This window comes from Drosophila busckii, chromosome 3L (assembly GCF_011750605.1).
Source record: "Drosophila busckii strain San Diego stock center, stock number 13000-0081.31 chromosome 3L, ASM1175060v1, whole genome shotgun sequence".
Taxonomy (NCBI): domain Eukaryota; kingdom Metazoa; phylum Arthropoda; class Insecta; order Diptera; family Drosophilidae; genus Drosophila; species Drosophila busckii.
Window position 1 is genome coordinate 20,171,951 of NC_046606.1, and position 17,638 is coordinate 20,189,588.

The window sequence follows — 17,638 nt, forward strand, 5'->3', positions numbered from 1 at the left end:
CTGTTGTTGGCCTGAATGAAAAGACCAAAGTCAAAAGTCGCCGGTTCAAGACTGTAAGTGTGTGTGTGTGTGTGTGTTGAGTTGGCAAGTGCCTTGCTGATAGCGGCCAGAAAGTTGTGAGCGCTTTAATTTCTTGAAAATTTGTTCGCCCCAAAAATCAGCTAAAAGGACGAATACAAACAGGGCAACAAACAAAAATGTCGACTTGATTGCGTCGTTGATGGGCCTGGGCCTCAGCCCAAACTCTGGCTAAAGCTGGCTTTTGAGCTAGAGCAAAGCATTGCTAGCAACTAGCGACTTCACAATTGTGCGGACAGATTGCCGCCGCTGCTGCTGCTGCTGCTGCTGGTGCAACTCGAAGTTTGAATCCCCAGCGGATTAGAAAAGTTTAAATTGTTGCCGCCAAGCGCGCACTGAGCTCAGCAAAGGCAGTCGGCAGCAACAGCATGGGCAGCAGTGAAGTAAAATCGAAGCAACTGGCAAATGAACGTAGAATGAATGAAGGGAGCAACGTAACGATTAGTGCTTTCATGTCCTTTGGCAAAGTTTAAAGGTCATTCGTTTTGCAGCTTCTTCTTCTTCTTCTTCTTCTTGTTCGTCGTCGTTGGCTGCGTTGGTTCAGCTTCTGCTGATTTGACACATCAACTTTGTCAAGTTTTTCGCCGCAGCGACCGTCAACTGTCGACGTTGACTATTATGAGCAATAGCTCTCTCCCTCTCTCTCTCTCTCTCTCTCTCTCTTACTCTTTTTCGCTTTTTGTATGTGCTGTGTGCACAAGCAATTTGTGCAATGGACATTTTGGGCGCTGCGTTGCTTTGATAAGCGTTGCCAGCTGCAAAATGTCTTAAAAGATTCCGTATGTAGTGCACTGACTTTTTGCGGCTGCCTTGTGTGCTGTGTATGGCCACCTGGCGCTTGTGGCAGACCAACTTTCTTTTCTTTTTTTGGGTAGCAAAGAAGCCCACTCGCGGATTAAGCACGTCTGCAGTGGACCTCTCTCCACTTCAATCAGTTGCTGCACAAAAGCAAGTGCAAGTGACTTTGTTCCTTATCTTTGGTACAACTTACGTAGCAGCTTACGTTTCTCCATACGTTACTTAGAGCGAGCTTGATCAAAAGCGGGTCGATTTGTTCGAGTGAGAAAGAAGTGAGAACATCTCGCCAATAAACTATGGGCCTACAGTAAAGTCTTAGCCACCGCCGAGATGGATGAAGATTTCGAAGATTTCGAACAATTGCATTGCAAACATCAATTTTTGTTTCACTTGATACTTAAATTAAAGAAATGCTATAGAATTGATTTTAGAAACTATGTCAAAAAATATCTAGTAAGCTATTTTTTTGCTTTGAAACTAAATAACATCTGATTTGTCTTTGAACATCTTAGTGAATATATTACTAAAGTTTCTTTAATATTTTGGGGCTCTAATGTGTATCGTTGATCTACACAAAATCAGAAAAACGTCATGACTTGAATGGCTTATATATTTATCTCTTAAAAAATAGTTTTTGGCTTTTTAAAATATTATTTTTTAAAATTTATGTTCTTAAAATTTTATTGCAGATTGCGCATTTGGTGGACGCTTCTGGGTGAAAAATATCGACCCACTCTTGCTTACAAAAAAAGTAACTAAATAAAAAAGTTTGACGTCATAAAGCAAAAACTTAAAATTTTGCACCTCGCTAACCTATTTATTTGATGCCATAACGACTATACGTAACATTTTTTACGTACTTTTTTGATCAGTTGCGTGTTAAAAATGTTCATGCCTGCCTGTTTTTTTTTTTAAAGCAATATCCATAGCCGGGACTGCATAATGAGCTTGTCAGTAAGTTTATCAATGCAGAAACTACTCAAAGTGACCCAAAAAAAAACTTGTTTAAGCGCGAGCAACTCAAGTGCTGTGTAAATTATGCAAATCTTTGCCCATTTTATATTCTTCTTTTTTGTTTTTTGTATGTGGGTTCGAGGGTTCGAGCATGGGAGCCACTGCTGTCACAAACAAGCGTGAAACACGATAACTGCGGGCAGGGCCAGTAAAAACAATATGGCGCACACTGTTCCCTAGTCCAACAGTCATTGCCTGTCATTGACAGTTCAGCCGTGTTTTGCTATAACATGCTTTCGTTCTTTCTTTTTCTTAACTTATTTTTTTCATCGTGCACCTATACAAAATATTTCTCTGTTACGAATATATATGGTATATATATATATATATATATATATATATTTATTTTTTGGTCGTTTTGTTAAATGTCAAATTTTTGCAGACAGTTTTGACAGTTTATCGAAGCGCGCTCGTAATTTTTGCTGACGTGTGTTCTAGGTGTTGAGCAGTGCGAGAGAGAACGCTGCAAGTTTTTGTATGCGAGTTTGCCCAAGGTGTGAATAAAAAGTTTTGTTGATGCAGCAGTTTTGTTGTTGTAGGGGGACCCCCAGCATTAAGACATTTCTAACTTTTATCCTCTTATTTTTGGTTTAGTTGCTTGCTTGTGTTTGGCAGCGAACAAGCAAAGTAATTATAATGCTCAATGGGGTTCAATAGGGGAGCGCACCTACGGAGAATTGATTTGTGCGCGTGGCAAATTGAATTTCAAGCTAACAAAATTATAATATGGATATAATTGCTTTGAGCATTGAATTTACTTACCGCTGCGACTTTCATTTTCAGCTGGCTTCAGCTGTAAAGTACGGTTCATTTGCTAGAATATAAAAAAGAATGCGATTAATTTAAAGCTGTTGAAAAAGTGGAAATTTAGGGTATAGCATAGTTAAAACAACGTTTAGCCTACACAGCGCATGGCAACCAAAAAATATAAATTTTTTATTAAATATGACTTTACTATCAATTTTTAATATAACTTACAGGAAAGGAAACGACACAACTTTTTATAAGCAAATAAAGGACAAATTAACCTACTAATAACCCTAATAAGTTGGCCTAATTGATATTAATAACTTCCATATGGCCACTAAATTAATAATATATTCTTTATCATATTAAAATTTAAATTTAAATCATAAATTCAAATTCTGTCGAGTGGCTATTACTTGAATATTATTTGAATAGCTTTAATATAGAAAGAAAATCTATTTTAAACGCAGCATTTTATTTATATTTATATTCGATTATAGGCAGTCGACGGTAAAATAAATCTTTTACTAAATTCTACAAATATTACAAAATTACAAATAATGCAAATAAAGAAAATTTTTATATGAGCTCCAATAAATTGACTCTAAGTAAGTAAATAAAATAATTAATGAATTGAGTGCTTAGTCATATTAACGCTTTTCACTGCAGCAAATTCAATAAAAAATAACGGTTAGTATGCGAGGCGATCATGGCCTTGTGCAAATGCTTTTAGCAGTGTCAAAATCAATTTCTCAATGGCCAACAACATTTTTAGATGATGAAGCACTCTTCATAAACACCTCCGAGCATGGGGCAGCAGCACAGAATTTTCAAGCATTTAAATGCCACTCAATATGCAAGCAGAACTCTCGTCTACACGCTTACTGCTCCCTCTCGCTCTCTGCGGAGCTGTGGGGCTGTGAGTCTGGCTGGGCACATTTGCGCTCATTGCCTTTTACCCACGACTGGGCAGCCACATCCTGTGCCGCTTCATGCATCATTAAAGCTTAAATCTCACCCATGCGACCCATGTCGAGCGTTGACTGGCGGCCAACACTTAACGCCCATCCACACATACATTCGCATTCACGTTCAGTTCTACATAGTCATGACCGTAAGCAACCCCCAAAGGTTGTCAGTGACTGGCGCCGGCTACGTGTTGTGGTCACCTTTTGGTTTATATGGCAAATGAGTAATATTGGCAGCCGTACGAAAAATGCCATTAAAAGACGTTCAAATGAAATACATTAAAATAAAACTTAATTGGAAGCTTTATGCAGCAACGAAAACCGCAAAACCGAGCCAAATCAATAATGTCGAACGTGTAAGCCAGGTCAGCCCTCAGTCCCCTGTCCGCTGTCCGCAGTCCGCAGTCCGCAGTCCTCAGACCAGAGTTCGATGATGATGGCACAGGTGTCATTTTCTTTCTGGTTACTGTCCCTCCACTTAAGCGGACGTAGAGCTAAAGCTGTCGGTTGCTTGTCCGCATGCATATTTTATAATCAGACATTAGTTTGCGGCAATTGAAAATGATTGAAGCTTTTAACTGCAAAATTCAATTGCTTCATATGCGGCGCATACGTTTGCCCGCCCAATCTCGTAAAATATTTAATGCTCTAGGCTGTTCGCATGTGTGTGCGTGTGCCTCAAAATAGAGTTGCAAGCCCCAGCATGTTAGAGCTGATTACTATTTTAGGCGGCTCACTATAAACATTTCTTTTTTTTTTTTTTTTGTTGGTTTGCTGCTGTTTTTGCAACCGTAACACACAATCCATTAGTCGGGCAAGTAATTAAAATTGCGATTTATGCATGTGCATGGACTGCCGAGGCAAGGCCCTCAATTTGGGCGCCCGCTTGTTTGTAATTCAATTATGTTAATGATTGGACAACATTTACCGTATTTACATTAATGCATAATGAATGAGTAAAGGCTGCCTGGACGGCCAGCGCCTGCTCTTGTGCCTGTGCCTGTGTCTAGCTACTACATGAGCGCCTAACTGCATGCTGCGTTTTATTTTGGCTGGCTGATTTTTTAATTGTAATCCTGACGCGCGCTCACCGCCAGCGCCAGCTAAACAGTGGATGGACAGCAGCGCTGGCAATTAAGTGCATTTCTCTGTCTGACCAAAGGCATTCCACGCCCCCCAGCCCATCAAAAATTCGCATTTGCTTTTGCCTTTACTCAAAGCTCAGCTGGAAAATTAAGTGGTCGATGAACTGAAGCCGTGTTGATTTTGTATACAGCTAACGCCAATGCCATCGCCACCGCCAATGCCATCGCCACCGCCATCGCCATGTTGTTGACAATGACAGCATGCTTGGCGTAATACGCTGGGACTGGGGCAATGACGCCGCAAAATTTAAACCAATGTTTAACCAAAAATGTTCATTTAGTCGCACGCTGGCTGGGGGTCGTGCCAGGAGTTTGGCTTGAATGATTGATGTGGTCAGCATTATAAATTGGGAAAATGTTCTCGCCACCCTGCGACTCTTTGCTCAAGATTCTAATATTCTAAAGTGTTTTAAAGTTGCTGCAGCTGTAGTTGCAACATTGTACATCAGTTGCTACATAGTTGCCTTCAGATGAACTAAGTCTTCAGCTTAAGTGCGGTTAGTTGCTTCGCTTGTTAGCGTTAGGCTACAGCTTTTAGTGCAAAACCTTTGGCAAAACCAACTAAAAACCAGCCGATTAAATTCTACTTGGCATACTAACAAATCATCTTAAGTCTCGTTCTTATAATTATTTTTTTTTTTTTTATAAATACTTTATTAAGGCATACGGGGTATAGGTATACCAAATGCCCCTTTATATGATTAGAACTGCACAGGCGGATTGGTGGCGCTCCAGACTTTCAGCATAGTACGAAACACATGTCTAATCAGCTGCGGTAGCCTTTTTGGCTTTTAATTCAACCCATGTGGGCGCGCCGGCTAGTCCTAAGTCTAGCTTTATCACTGTGCAAATGTTAAACAATTAACAATAGACTATATATCACAATTAACAATCACAATTTGTATTCAATTTAAATCCGACATCTAGGGGAGCGAGTCATCAAGCCTCTTGGCTGGCGTCTTCTCAGCCTCCTCGCCGGGGATTCGCTGGCCAAGACATTCGCCAGTCTGCTTATAATTATGAGCTATATACTAGTATATTAGGTATATCTGAAGCCAATGTGGATTTTTTTTGTTTTCTGCTCCTACCTTACATCACAAAAATGTTTATCAGTATAAAGTTTTATTTTATTTAAACACAGGTTTTAAAAGGTCAGCTCAAAGCATAAAAGGTTTTATTCAGTCCTGTGATTGACATGTTTTTTTTCTCATTCATATTTAATTCTACGCTATAAATAACATAATGACATGACCAAGTGTTTTTTTCTTTCTTTAAGTTTGTGTATTTTTAATGTAAGCTTCAAACAACAAGCTAAATTTAAGCGCTTTTATAAACGTATACTTAATTTTTATTATGAAAATACTTAACCTCCAAGGACCTTTGAACATTTAATGCAAACATATGTTGATATATTCAGCATTAAGTCTATTTATAAATTAGTTTCTGAATAATTTTGATTTTTAAGCAAAGTTTAGGCGAAACTAACTTTTAAGGCATCTCGATTTTAGATTTGAGCGGAAATTTCTGTTGGTCGCAGTTAGTGGACTTCAGCACAAAGGCTTTGCTAATTATGGTTAACAAAAAAGGTTTCAGTGTTGCGTAATTAGCGCACATAATTTGAAATTAGCCAAATGCCGAAATGCGCAGCAGCGGCGGCAAGAGCAACCCACATCACATCACGGCGAAGCCTTTGAGAGTCAAAATGTTAATTAAATCTTTGCTGGCAAAAAGCGCACAAAAAAATGAAAGCACGCGCAAAAAATTGTTTTGACTTGGCCCAAAGATGCCTTCTGCTACTGCTGCTGCCGCTGCTGCTGGCTCAGCACACAATTAGCTCGATGACAAAGTGTGTGCAGCTGATGACAAAAAGACAAAGAGACAAAGCGCAAAGCAGTCAGTTGGAGAGAGAAAGACAGACAGAGAGAGAGAGAGAGAGAGAGAGAGAGAGAGAGAAAGGCAAAGAGCTAGAGGCGCCATAGCCAACGATAAACCGCAAATTTTAGCGCCTCGACAAGTCGTGCATGACATGGCGGACTAGTCCAAGTGACGCCGCCTACGCGTATGCAATGCCAAAAGTGCCAAGTGCCAAGCTGCCAAGCTGCCAAGTGCTGTGTAAGCGTATGTGTCTCTGTATGTGTATGTGTGTAAAGTTGGGTGCATGAACCTCGATAAACTGCGTCAGTTTATGATGGCCAGAGCGCTAAGTGAGCAAAGTGCATGGGGTGGGTGGGGTGTGTAGCCAGTCAAGCTGTAAGTGCCTACATCTGCATTCCCAGGCAGTGCCTGCAATTAGAATGTGGCGCCATCTATTGAACACACACACATCCACAGAGAGACACAGAGCGTTGAGCCCGAGTATACTCGCACTCGCACTCATGTTGCCTTTTGGTCAACGGCATTTTTGTTGTTTTTATGCATACGGCAAACTCAACTACATAAAATGGAACAACGAAAATGCAATTAAAACTACGTTTTATGGCTTTGTTATGGCAGCAACAGAGACAGAGAAGGAGAAAGAGAGTGAGAGTAAGAGCGAGCTAGAGAATCCGCCACATGAAAAGCGATTTTTATGATGCTGTCGAAAACGAGCGGCATTGAGCCCAATTGTTATGCTGTTGGATGATAGTTTTTTGGAAAATGCTTGCGAATCGAGGGTCCAGCAAGTATTTTTTATGGGTGAGTGGGTGCATATGTGTGTTGATAGAAAAGTAATACTTATACTTTATGGCTGTCGCTCTAAGCAATATTTTGCTTATTGAAAACGCAACTTGTTTATAACTGCACCAAAAAAAGAGAAACAGAAATCATCAAAGTTTTATGTCAAAGTTTTTTGTTGCATGTAGAGAGTTAGAGTTTGCGAAATTTGTCACTGTTGCAGGCAGACAATGTTGCGCCTTAAGCGTGCAGCGGGCAAAACAAACTAACGAGCTAGCAAGCAAAACAATAGCATGTAGCATGCTTTTAGGGGCAACCTCAACTCGACTGCCGCTGCTGCAGCTACTTCCACCTAACAACCTGACATAACTGCAGCTTAATCAAAAGTTTTTTCCACTTTATACGTTTGCTGCTAGGGCGAAAGCTGCTGCTGCAGCTCCTGCAGCTCCTGCAGGGCGCAACACTATATCATCAACATCATCATCATCATCATCATACTCAACATCTTTTGATACTAATCAGTGGCTGCTTGCAACTTCACATGCGTCCACACACACACATACACACACACACACAGGCTGCTTTTTATGCGCGCTCACCCACTCATGTTGGCACCACGTACGGTTATTGTGGCTACCACTGCCTGCCTGCCGCTGATCAATGGCAAATAGTTTTTATGCTTTTTTTCTATCCTACGCTTTCTTTCATTATATTTTTGTTGCTGTTGTTGCTTCTGCATGGGTTGGATGCTTTGTGATATATGAAATATGGCAGCTGTATATAATAGCCGAGGCATGTTTGTGCGGTTGTCTAGCGTGCAATTAGCAAGTGGCAATTAAAGTTGGTCTGGCTGCCAAGATGCATTGAGCCATTGGCATTGAACAGAATTGCAATCTATATTAAGGCCATATTTTACCAATCGCAGACAATAGACTAAAGCATAAAGTATTAAATAAGATCTATCTTTTTTTTTTTTGCAATTACTTTAAAAATCGTAAGATGTGAATAAATATGAACTAAAATAATAAATGGCAAGGAAAATATAAAATGCATATGTAAACAATGTATTGTAATTAATATTTAATTTCGAATTTTTGAATTTAAAATAAACAAATTAAAATTTAATGAATCAATAAAATATATTAATAGGATTAATGGTTTCCCCCTAGCTTGGGTGCTATCAAGCAAAAATAAAAAACTGGCTGCTTTATTATTTGAATATGATTTAAGATATTATGTTAAGCTATCCTGGTAGACTTAATTGCTCATAGGGGACCTCTATCAGGTTAGGTTAATTTATTATTTATAGATTTCAGACGAATCCACAATTGTTAATTTAATATTTGACTAAGCTAACAGCTACACTCATGTGTTCTGATATGGCTGCCTTCCCAATTAAGGGCGTTGTAGCTTCGGATATATTGATTAGCTCACCTAGATTCACACACACAGACATAAACATCTAAACGTAAGTATGCTAGCTTTGGGTAATAAATTAACAGCACTAATGTTTTGTCTGACGTCGTTGTGCCGAACTCTGGCTAATTAATGGCAAACCTTTCAAAAGGCTACACCTTGTTTTTATGCTTTGGATAAACAAAAGTGTATTTTTGGTCAACATTTTGTGGATTTTTCTTTGGGTCATTAGCATGCGTTAAAATGGCGTTAAATGTGTAACGGAAACCTGGCGCAAGGACAAGCCATATAAATTACTTTTTGCTTTGTGTTTTTATTTCTCTATTTTTTTGTTCGCTGCGCGCTTCGTCGCCTCGCATAATAAAAATGTCATAAATATTTGACATAGCCAACGTGGCAGTGCCGGCTCTGCTGCTGCTGCTGCTGCTCCTGCTGCTGTTGGTGGGCTGTGTTAATTTTTTTCAAATTGTCTAAAATTTAGATAATTACATGCCATTAATTATTTACATAATAATAGCATACAGTACGTCCATTTTTTCCTTTCCTTAACGCGTTTTACAAATTTGTGGTCGACTTGGCCCTGCCCATAATACACACACATATACATTCAATACATATACGTGGAGTAAAATTAAATTTACATAATTTATGACTTACTCAGCTCAACATGAATGTGTGTGTGTGTGCGGCATGTGCCGTGTGTTGCATAATTTTAGGCATTTTTGTTTATTGTGGCGTAAAATTTGAATTATGAATAGGCATACAAACATACACACACACACACACACACATGCGCAGTGTGTGCACATAAACTGTTTACTGTTTGTTGCTGTATTTCATTTTTTCCGTGTTAGGGTTACATTCTAAGGTTATTAGTAATTTATTTGCATATTTTTAGGAGCGGGCTGCGTTGGCGGTGGGCGCAGCAGGCAACAACAAACCCCAAATACGCACACACACACACACACACACACAACACTGATGGACAGCACAGGGCCTGGCGCTACATTTCAGTTGGTGCTGCTTCCGTGTCTTTTGTGTCAACTTGGCCGCGCTCAGAAGTCAGTCAAGTGTCGCTTTTCGTAAGACATAAATTTTGAGCCGGGTGGACTCGGTGTGTGTGTGTGTGTGCCCAAGACAGGTGTCCCAGAGCAGCGGAGCTTGATGGCAAAAGCAGCAGTATAATTGAATAGCTAAAAAGGTAGCGTAGCGTGTGTGGGATTTAAAGAAGCTTCTGTTGGGTTTGGAATGGGCCACAAATGAGATGAATGAGATTTGCAAATGAAAGATGGTTATGGCAATAAATTGGATTTAAAACTAGTGAGCAGACAGGGTTGCGCACATAAGGAAGGTTTGCTATTAAATATTAACGGCATAAGGCTTTAAGATTCTTCAACTGTCAAGGTACCGTTGCTCAACTGACAAAGTCGAAGTCTAGTTAAAGCCTGTTAAAGGCAACCCTTGATTGGTGGCCAAATTTTTAAAGCACGCCATTAGGATTTGAAGCACTTGGCTATCAGCTTATGTAATATTTTTACTGCATGCCAGCAGATCGGCAGCGCATGCAAGAAATGCTTATAAATTATATAAGGGCTGCTGCCCAAGCTATTTGGGCCCGCCAACAACAGAGCACTCAACTGTGAAAATGTCTGTTAGGGCCAATGTCTGTTGCTCACACACAGACACATAAACAGTTTCCACTCATGTGTGTCCTGCATTGGGCTACCTTGCCTGTCAACAGAATGACAGTTCATATAGTATACGGCCATAGATATATATCGTATACGGTATACGGTATACGGTATATGGCTTCAACTGTCAATTGAGTTGGCATGTTGGCAGCCTCTTGACTTGCGTTCAATATGAAATACGCATAAACATGATGAGCATAAATATATATACACTCGCACTCGCACACTCGCAAACAGGAAGAGATAAGCAGCTACTTCAGATAGGCACAAAAAGTATGTTGAGATATTGCCGAGTCAGGCAATGTGGGCAGGCGGCAGCGCCTTTCTAATGCCTGGCACGTATTTTAATTGATTCGTGCTCATTACATGACCAAAGGCGCCTGCTACAAATTGAAAAAATAAAGTAAGCAAACGAGCGAGCAAGCGAGCGAGCAAAGAAACGAAATCAGTTTCAGCAATGCAAACAAACAAACATACAAACGGACAAACGGACAAACGGACAAGCAGGCAGGCAGACAGACAGTCAGTGAGTGTGATAGAGTGTGTGAGGCGGGTGCAGTAAGCAGTCAGCAGTCAGGATACTCGTTGTAGTCATGTATTTGCTCAACGAGTTTGATGCCTGATGCTGATGATGATGCTCCATTTATTATTAACTCGAAATGATTTCGGGTTGGCCGCGTGAGGTGACGACGCAGCGATTGAATGCACGACTGCATCAAATGGCAACTCACTCACTCTCACTCTCACTCTCCGTCACTCCATCGCTCGCTATGTGTGCGTATATCCTGCTTGTGTACACGTGTGAGTTCAATTGGAAAATCGTGTGTAGCATGCATACACACACACACACACACACACACACACGCACACATAAATACATACATGTGTTTTTGCAAATAGCATCGCGTACATTTCTGAGCGCAATTCGAGTCGTGCCTCCTGTGTGCACACTGTAAACTGTATCCCAAAGATATTAACACACACACACACACACACACGCTTGCATGTAAATCTGTTTTGAGCAACTGACTGCATATAAAATCAGTTGCATATGATACCAGAAGGTTGAATTAAATTTAGCTTAATATATGGAATATTAAAGAGGATATTCTAGTCTTAAAGTGTTCCCTTCCTTCCGTTACTTTCCTAGCAAATCGATTAATTCTAACATCAATAACTTATAAAGACTTATGAATTATATTTATTGCTAGATTATTTTTTATATTTTAATAAATTGCATACGACGCATTTAGCTTTTAGAACTCTCTGTTATAAAAATATTTATCAACACTGGGGTAAGCAGTATTTATTTGCCTTTCTGCTTAGCTTTCCATAAATGCATAAATTTTTGTTGCTGGAGTGGGGAGTGGGGGTATGCATTTAAAATATTTGAGTTCCGGCCGTTTGTCAGCTTTTTTCCACTTTACAATCGCCCAGAGGCTTCGGCTTGGTCTTTCCCTTAAGAACCGCTTGGCCTTGCAAATTTATGCACACACTACCCAAGCCTAACCCCCCAGCCCATGAGTGAAAAGATTGTGGCAAGCTTCTAGGCATTTAGTCCACCCTAAGTGCAGTACTTATAGCTGCTGCTCTCATATATCAAAGTTGGCACAAATGAAAAGTGACAGACGACAGTTAAGAGTCAAGGATCGCACGTTGTTGTCCTTGTCTGCCTTTTGCAATTTATAAGAAATGAGGCGAGAAACAAAAGCACAAAACATTTGCTAATATTTTATGCAATATGCCAACCGCGTTTTATTAAGCAAATTACGAGGAAACAGGCAAGCGGGCAACTGGCAACTGGCAAACGGGAAAATCTGAGCGAACACCCCTAGGTCCTACTTATGACCTTGGCAAACAGCCTAATGCGCATTCTTTTAAGCAATTTAGCAAACAGACTCCAAAGCGGAGCAGCGAGGCGACTGAGACTCACAGCTCTTAACGCACATTTTCATACATAAATTATTAATTTTGTATGCCCAACCACACACACAGACACACACACACTCATACAGAGGCGTAAGAGCAGCAGCAACGGCAATGGCGAGTAAAATGCATTTTGTGCTCCATTAAATAATAAAAGCAAACGTGGCAGATAGCAGCCTTCAGATAGCAAACCATATACGACTGAGTATACACAATAAAAATCTTACACGAAGCGCATAAAAATAAAGTACAACCACCCCACAACAAAAAAGTTGGCATGCTTTTGTTTGTGTGTGTGTGTGAGCATCTCAGGTTTGCTTGGCGGCTTGGCTCGGCTGCTTATCTAAGCCCAAAGTCAGTGCGAGAAAGACCCCATTGTGATTTTTAAGTTGAGTATGTGTGGTGTGTGCTTTTAGGCGAGAGAGTGCATAAATAAGTAAACAAATGCCTGTCGCTTAAGATTACATGGCAAATAAGCAGTAGCACACAGGACATTTGAATGTTGCCACTGACACTCACTTACTTATTCATAGTCAGGTCTGTGTTTTGGTAGCGCATAAAAATCAGCATAAACAGCAATTGTTATGGCCTGTGAATGAAGGTATTTGAGCCACGCTACACGCTACTTGCTACTCGCTACTCGCTACTCTCGTTTGTGGCAGCGAGTTATAAATCAATGAGATAGAAAACTGTCAGTCTGTCGCACAGTCTGTCTGAGACTCTGACAGTCACACATAGCACACACTCGCACACTTGGAGAGTTTAATTTAGTTATGAGTTGAGTTGCTGCTCAAGCACCACTTAACAGGAGCAAAGCACTCGAGAGCGAGAGCGTAAGCCAAGTAGGCACCAAGGGTAAGGGTAAGGGTAAGGGTTAGGGCTGGGACTGGGGCACGCACGTGTCCTTGCCAATGACAAGGGAAATTTTACAACTTTCAAGTTTAATTTGCCAAAAGTAGCAATCAAGCAAGAGGCAGACAAAAAATTTATATGTGTATATAATATAAAAATAAAATAACAACTGCTGTAAAACATAAGCTCAGGGGTTGATTCTTTGACTGTGTGTGTGTGTGTATTTGTTTGGCAACCCTTTCGACCTAATTGCATGGAAGTTGTTAAATGTAAAAATTAAAATGTATATAATTTATTTTAAAGCGAGACAACAGACACACAAATGTCAGTCAGACTAACTGTCAGTCAGTCAGTCAGTCAGACCATGCGGTACTTATTCAGGCAGAAACGTTGCCTGTTTTATGAGGTGTTAAGTGGGCTTAAATTAAAAGTCGTAACAGTGCGTACGCGCACAGCCAAAAATGTGTGTTGAAATGTGTTGTTTGGCGTATTTGTTCAAGTTATGGCGAAATACCGAGAAAGCGGCGCTAAAGTGTTGCCGAATGCAGAACACTTGAGTGTAACATGGCCACAGGGGCCAGCAGCAGTGTGGATTGTGGAGCTTGGAGTGAAGTGGAGGAAGCTCCTCAGGGCCTGAACTCTGAACCTCAAATACACACTGTTAAGCCCCTTTTTGTTGTTTCATTAGCGACAACGAGGGCAAGGAGGAGGCAACTTGATTTGCTGTTTGTTTTATGTCAACGCAAGAAAGTAGAGTCTGGTCCTGGCCCACATGTGTTCTTATATAAATTCGCATTTAATAAACTTTCGCTTTTCGAGTGACATTTTAAGTGGACTTTTCGCTTAGGCACAGGCTCAGAGACACTGAAATTAAGTCAACTTTTGGCGAAAGTAAATAAGCCTCAGCACACTTCAAAACTTTGAGTGTTCTAAGCAGTTGCTGCAGTTCATTTTTGAAACAATATATGGCTTAGAGGCAAAGGTTGTGAGCAAAGCCCATATATAAGCTGATTATTATTGGTATAATTTGCCAAAGTCCATATTATTATTGCCACACTTTATAAAATAATCTTATCACATGTACTTCTCTTGATTTGTGGTTTGCTTTTAGCAGCTTATCAAGCTGATAATTTGTAATTTCACTGTCCTGGGCACACATTGCATTTCTCTCATGCTGCCTGGGTAATTATCTGAGCAGAGAGGCCGAGGCACGTGTACGCATTTTGAGCAATGACAGCCAATTGCTTATTAAAATAATAATATAGCTAAAAAATTAAACATCAGATTACAACCCTCGTGGGAGATACAAACTTACCCTGTGGGTGAAACCTCCCTGCATGGAACAGAACAGCTGATAATGAAAACATTTGCGCAACATACTAGGCATTTAATGAGAGGCATAGTCAATTTTATGAGCGTATAAAAACGGCGCGGCCGGCACAACTGTAAACAGCCTAAAAGGCTGCTTTGATCACAGCAGCATGCTAGTTTTGCTGCCAAACTATCGACCCAGAAACAGACTCAACTCAACTCAACTCACATATAACAAAATGAAATCTAAATTAATACAATTTTCGGGTCTTGCTGTCGCATTTATTGACAGGGCAGAGTTATTGTCAGATCAAAAGATGTGCAAGGACTTGTGTTGCTTGCAAGGAATTCGGGCGTTGAAAATGTGGCAAAATAGAAATTTTGCTGGCGAGCAGCAAGCGGCAAGCAGCCTGTGAGCCACAGGCAGACAGGGGCATATGCTCAGAGAATGGACATGTACCAATTTTGTTCATATATGTATATATACATATAGCTTAGAGCAAGCAATAAAATAAATGGCAATGAATGACTGAGCAAATGAATAAGTGAGAGAACATTTTTGCTTTGAAATTCAAATTTCAAAAGTTGTCATGACATTGTGTTTATGACACACTGGGAGCGAGAAAGGGAGAGAAAGAGAGAGAGAGAGAGTAGTCCAAGCTGCTGCTGCTGCTGCTCTTCTTTTGTTTTTTGGCTGCATATTTAAAATTGAATATTTGCACGCCTTGAGCATTTCAGATTACAAAGATATACTTCACTTATGCACACACAAACAAGCCGCTTGTGTGCCGTATATATGAATGTGTGCATGTGTGTGTGTGTGTCTGTGCTCTGTTGTCATTTGCATGCGTTAGATGCGTTTTGTGCTATTTGCACTACTCAAAGCCATTATAAGCGGTTTATTTGTATGGATGTGTGTGTGTGTGTGTGTATGCGTGTTTGTGTGTGCGGCATGCACACAAATTCCGAACTTGCTTTTTTGGGTTTTTATTGAATTTAAGTAGCTAAGCACATTTGTTGAAAAGGACACAAGCAAAGTAAAACTATTCACAACCAAGTTTAAGCCTGTAAGTAAAGCTAAGAACGTTGCTAAGATTATTTTATGCAAGCGTTGAGTTCTCTATTAGTAGCACACAAAATAATGAATGTTCATTGGGAGATTCAAAATATGCATCACCAATGCTGTAGACTTGAACTTTCTTTCCCCTTTAAATCACCTCGAGGTTTCATAGAGGACACATTCAAAAATAAATGTGAGTTCATCTTAGCTTATCAGAACAAAATGAAAGCTTAAAAGAAAATAGAAATGAATCACTTAAATGTACTTAGCAATCCTATTGAGGAATACGAAAGATGCTTAGATTATTTAGATGCTTAGATTAATTTTTATTGCATACATTTTAAAGATTTTGAGTAATTTTCAACATGTGAAGCTGGAAAATTAAAGCTAAAAATATGTACGTAATTGAAAGTTTAAATGAATAATGATTTGCTTACACAACAAAAATACTTAGAAGAGTAGAAGAACTAGAGGACTACTACCGGCTCGTCATTTAAGCGACAAGGATTTATAAAAACGATTGATCTTCAGTGAGATCCTCCGAAAAATCAACTCTTCATACTGACCTATGCGGTGATGGAAAACATTATTTTATGTACGGACTCAATACGCTTAAAATAAATATTATTACTTAGACAAATTTATCATAATTTTCAATTTAATTGAATTTGTTTTTAAGTCCCTTCTATTTAGTCAATACTTCTACTCTTCTTCGTTCTCTTATAGCGAATGAGTGGATCTTTTAAATTGAACAACTTAAAATAAAATTCATTCTCTGGTTGCGCAACCTTAAAGTGGACCACAGGTATAGACATTTATTTGTATACTTTTTACAGTAGCTTACCCGACGGCACTCTAACAATTGAAAATTTGTGCTGCTTAGCATTATGTTAAATAGTTCCCTAGCCGCTGGTACTTTTTATTTTAATTTCAGCTGGCGTCGAAAGTCAATTGAAGTTGAAATGAGAATTGAAATGGCTAGCAATTAAAGACGATGACGTATCCGCCCCGTACGCCCTGCCCCAAGCACTAGAGGCCTTGCTCAGTGTTGACGCTGTATGTCTGCCGCTGGCCGCAGGCCCCAAACACTTTGCATAACATTAAGCAGCGTTGGTTTATTTTATTTTCTACAGTTTTTGTTGATTTTTTTTGGCTGTATGCATACACATTTGTGTGAATGTATGTGTGTGTGTGTGTGTGAGGGTAGCAGTGCGGCCGACCGCAGTGCCATAAAATATGCAGCCGGCACAACAAAGTGAAAGGCGATGCCGAAGCCGGGCGCCCAAGTATGCAAAATGAGTCGAAGCGCTGAGCAAAGCGCCTAAAAGCATATTTCAATTAAGCTATCACCTTGAATTATTCTCACGAGCGTACACACACACATACAGCCACAGTTATACATAAACTGTTAAAAGCAGGCCACAGATTTCCTCTTTGCTTTGGTTTTTTTGTTGTATTTTTTTTGTGTATTTTAATTTTAATGTTTTCATTCAAGAGCGCAAAAGAAGCGGCATGTGCAGAAGAATGGTAAAACCGCTCGTCAAAATTTGCATTTAAATGAGGCGCAGAGCCCAACTGACAAACCAAGTCCCCAATATAGAGACTGTGTGTGTCTGTGTGTGTGTGTGTGTGTGCGTGTGTGTGTGTGTGTGTATGTAACTGACGGCTATGGGGTGAAATTTTTATGATTGTGGTGACGGCCAAATTGTCAGTGTGGGTGAGCTTTCGCCTCGCTGCATAAAATGTAAATATTCATTAATATATACACACATACATCTCTGTGTATGTGTGTGTGTATGGGTCAGCGAACATCCAGCAATCAGTTGTCTGTTGTGCATTTTAAACCGTGTAACCAAATCATGTTTAAATAAATTCCCACTTATTTATAACAATTTAAGTCCATTAACTTTTGAAACTTGACCCTGATCCCGAGACCCCTAGACTGTTATTATAATGAACTGCAAATTTTAATTAACA

At 39.8% G+C, this 17,638-nt stretch overlaps 1 protein-coding gene across 11 annotated transcripts in view; it reads right to left on the reverse strand.

Annotated features, from left to right (window-relative positions):
- Positions 1 to 17,638, reverse strand: part of LOC108598627 (CUGBP Elav-like family member 4) — a 138,059-nt gene that overhangs the window by 105,909 nt on the left and 14,512 nt on the right. For all 11 annotated transcript variants that reach the window (XM_033293637.1, XM_033293635.1, XM_033293629.1 and 8 more), the window contains one exon: positions 2,653 to 2,704. In XM_033293637.1, the coding sequence (XP_033149528.1) occupies positions 2,653 to 2,704 (52 nt within the window). The remainder of the gene's footprint in view (positions 1 to 2,652; positions 2,705 to 17,638) is intronic.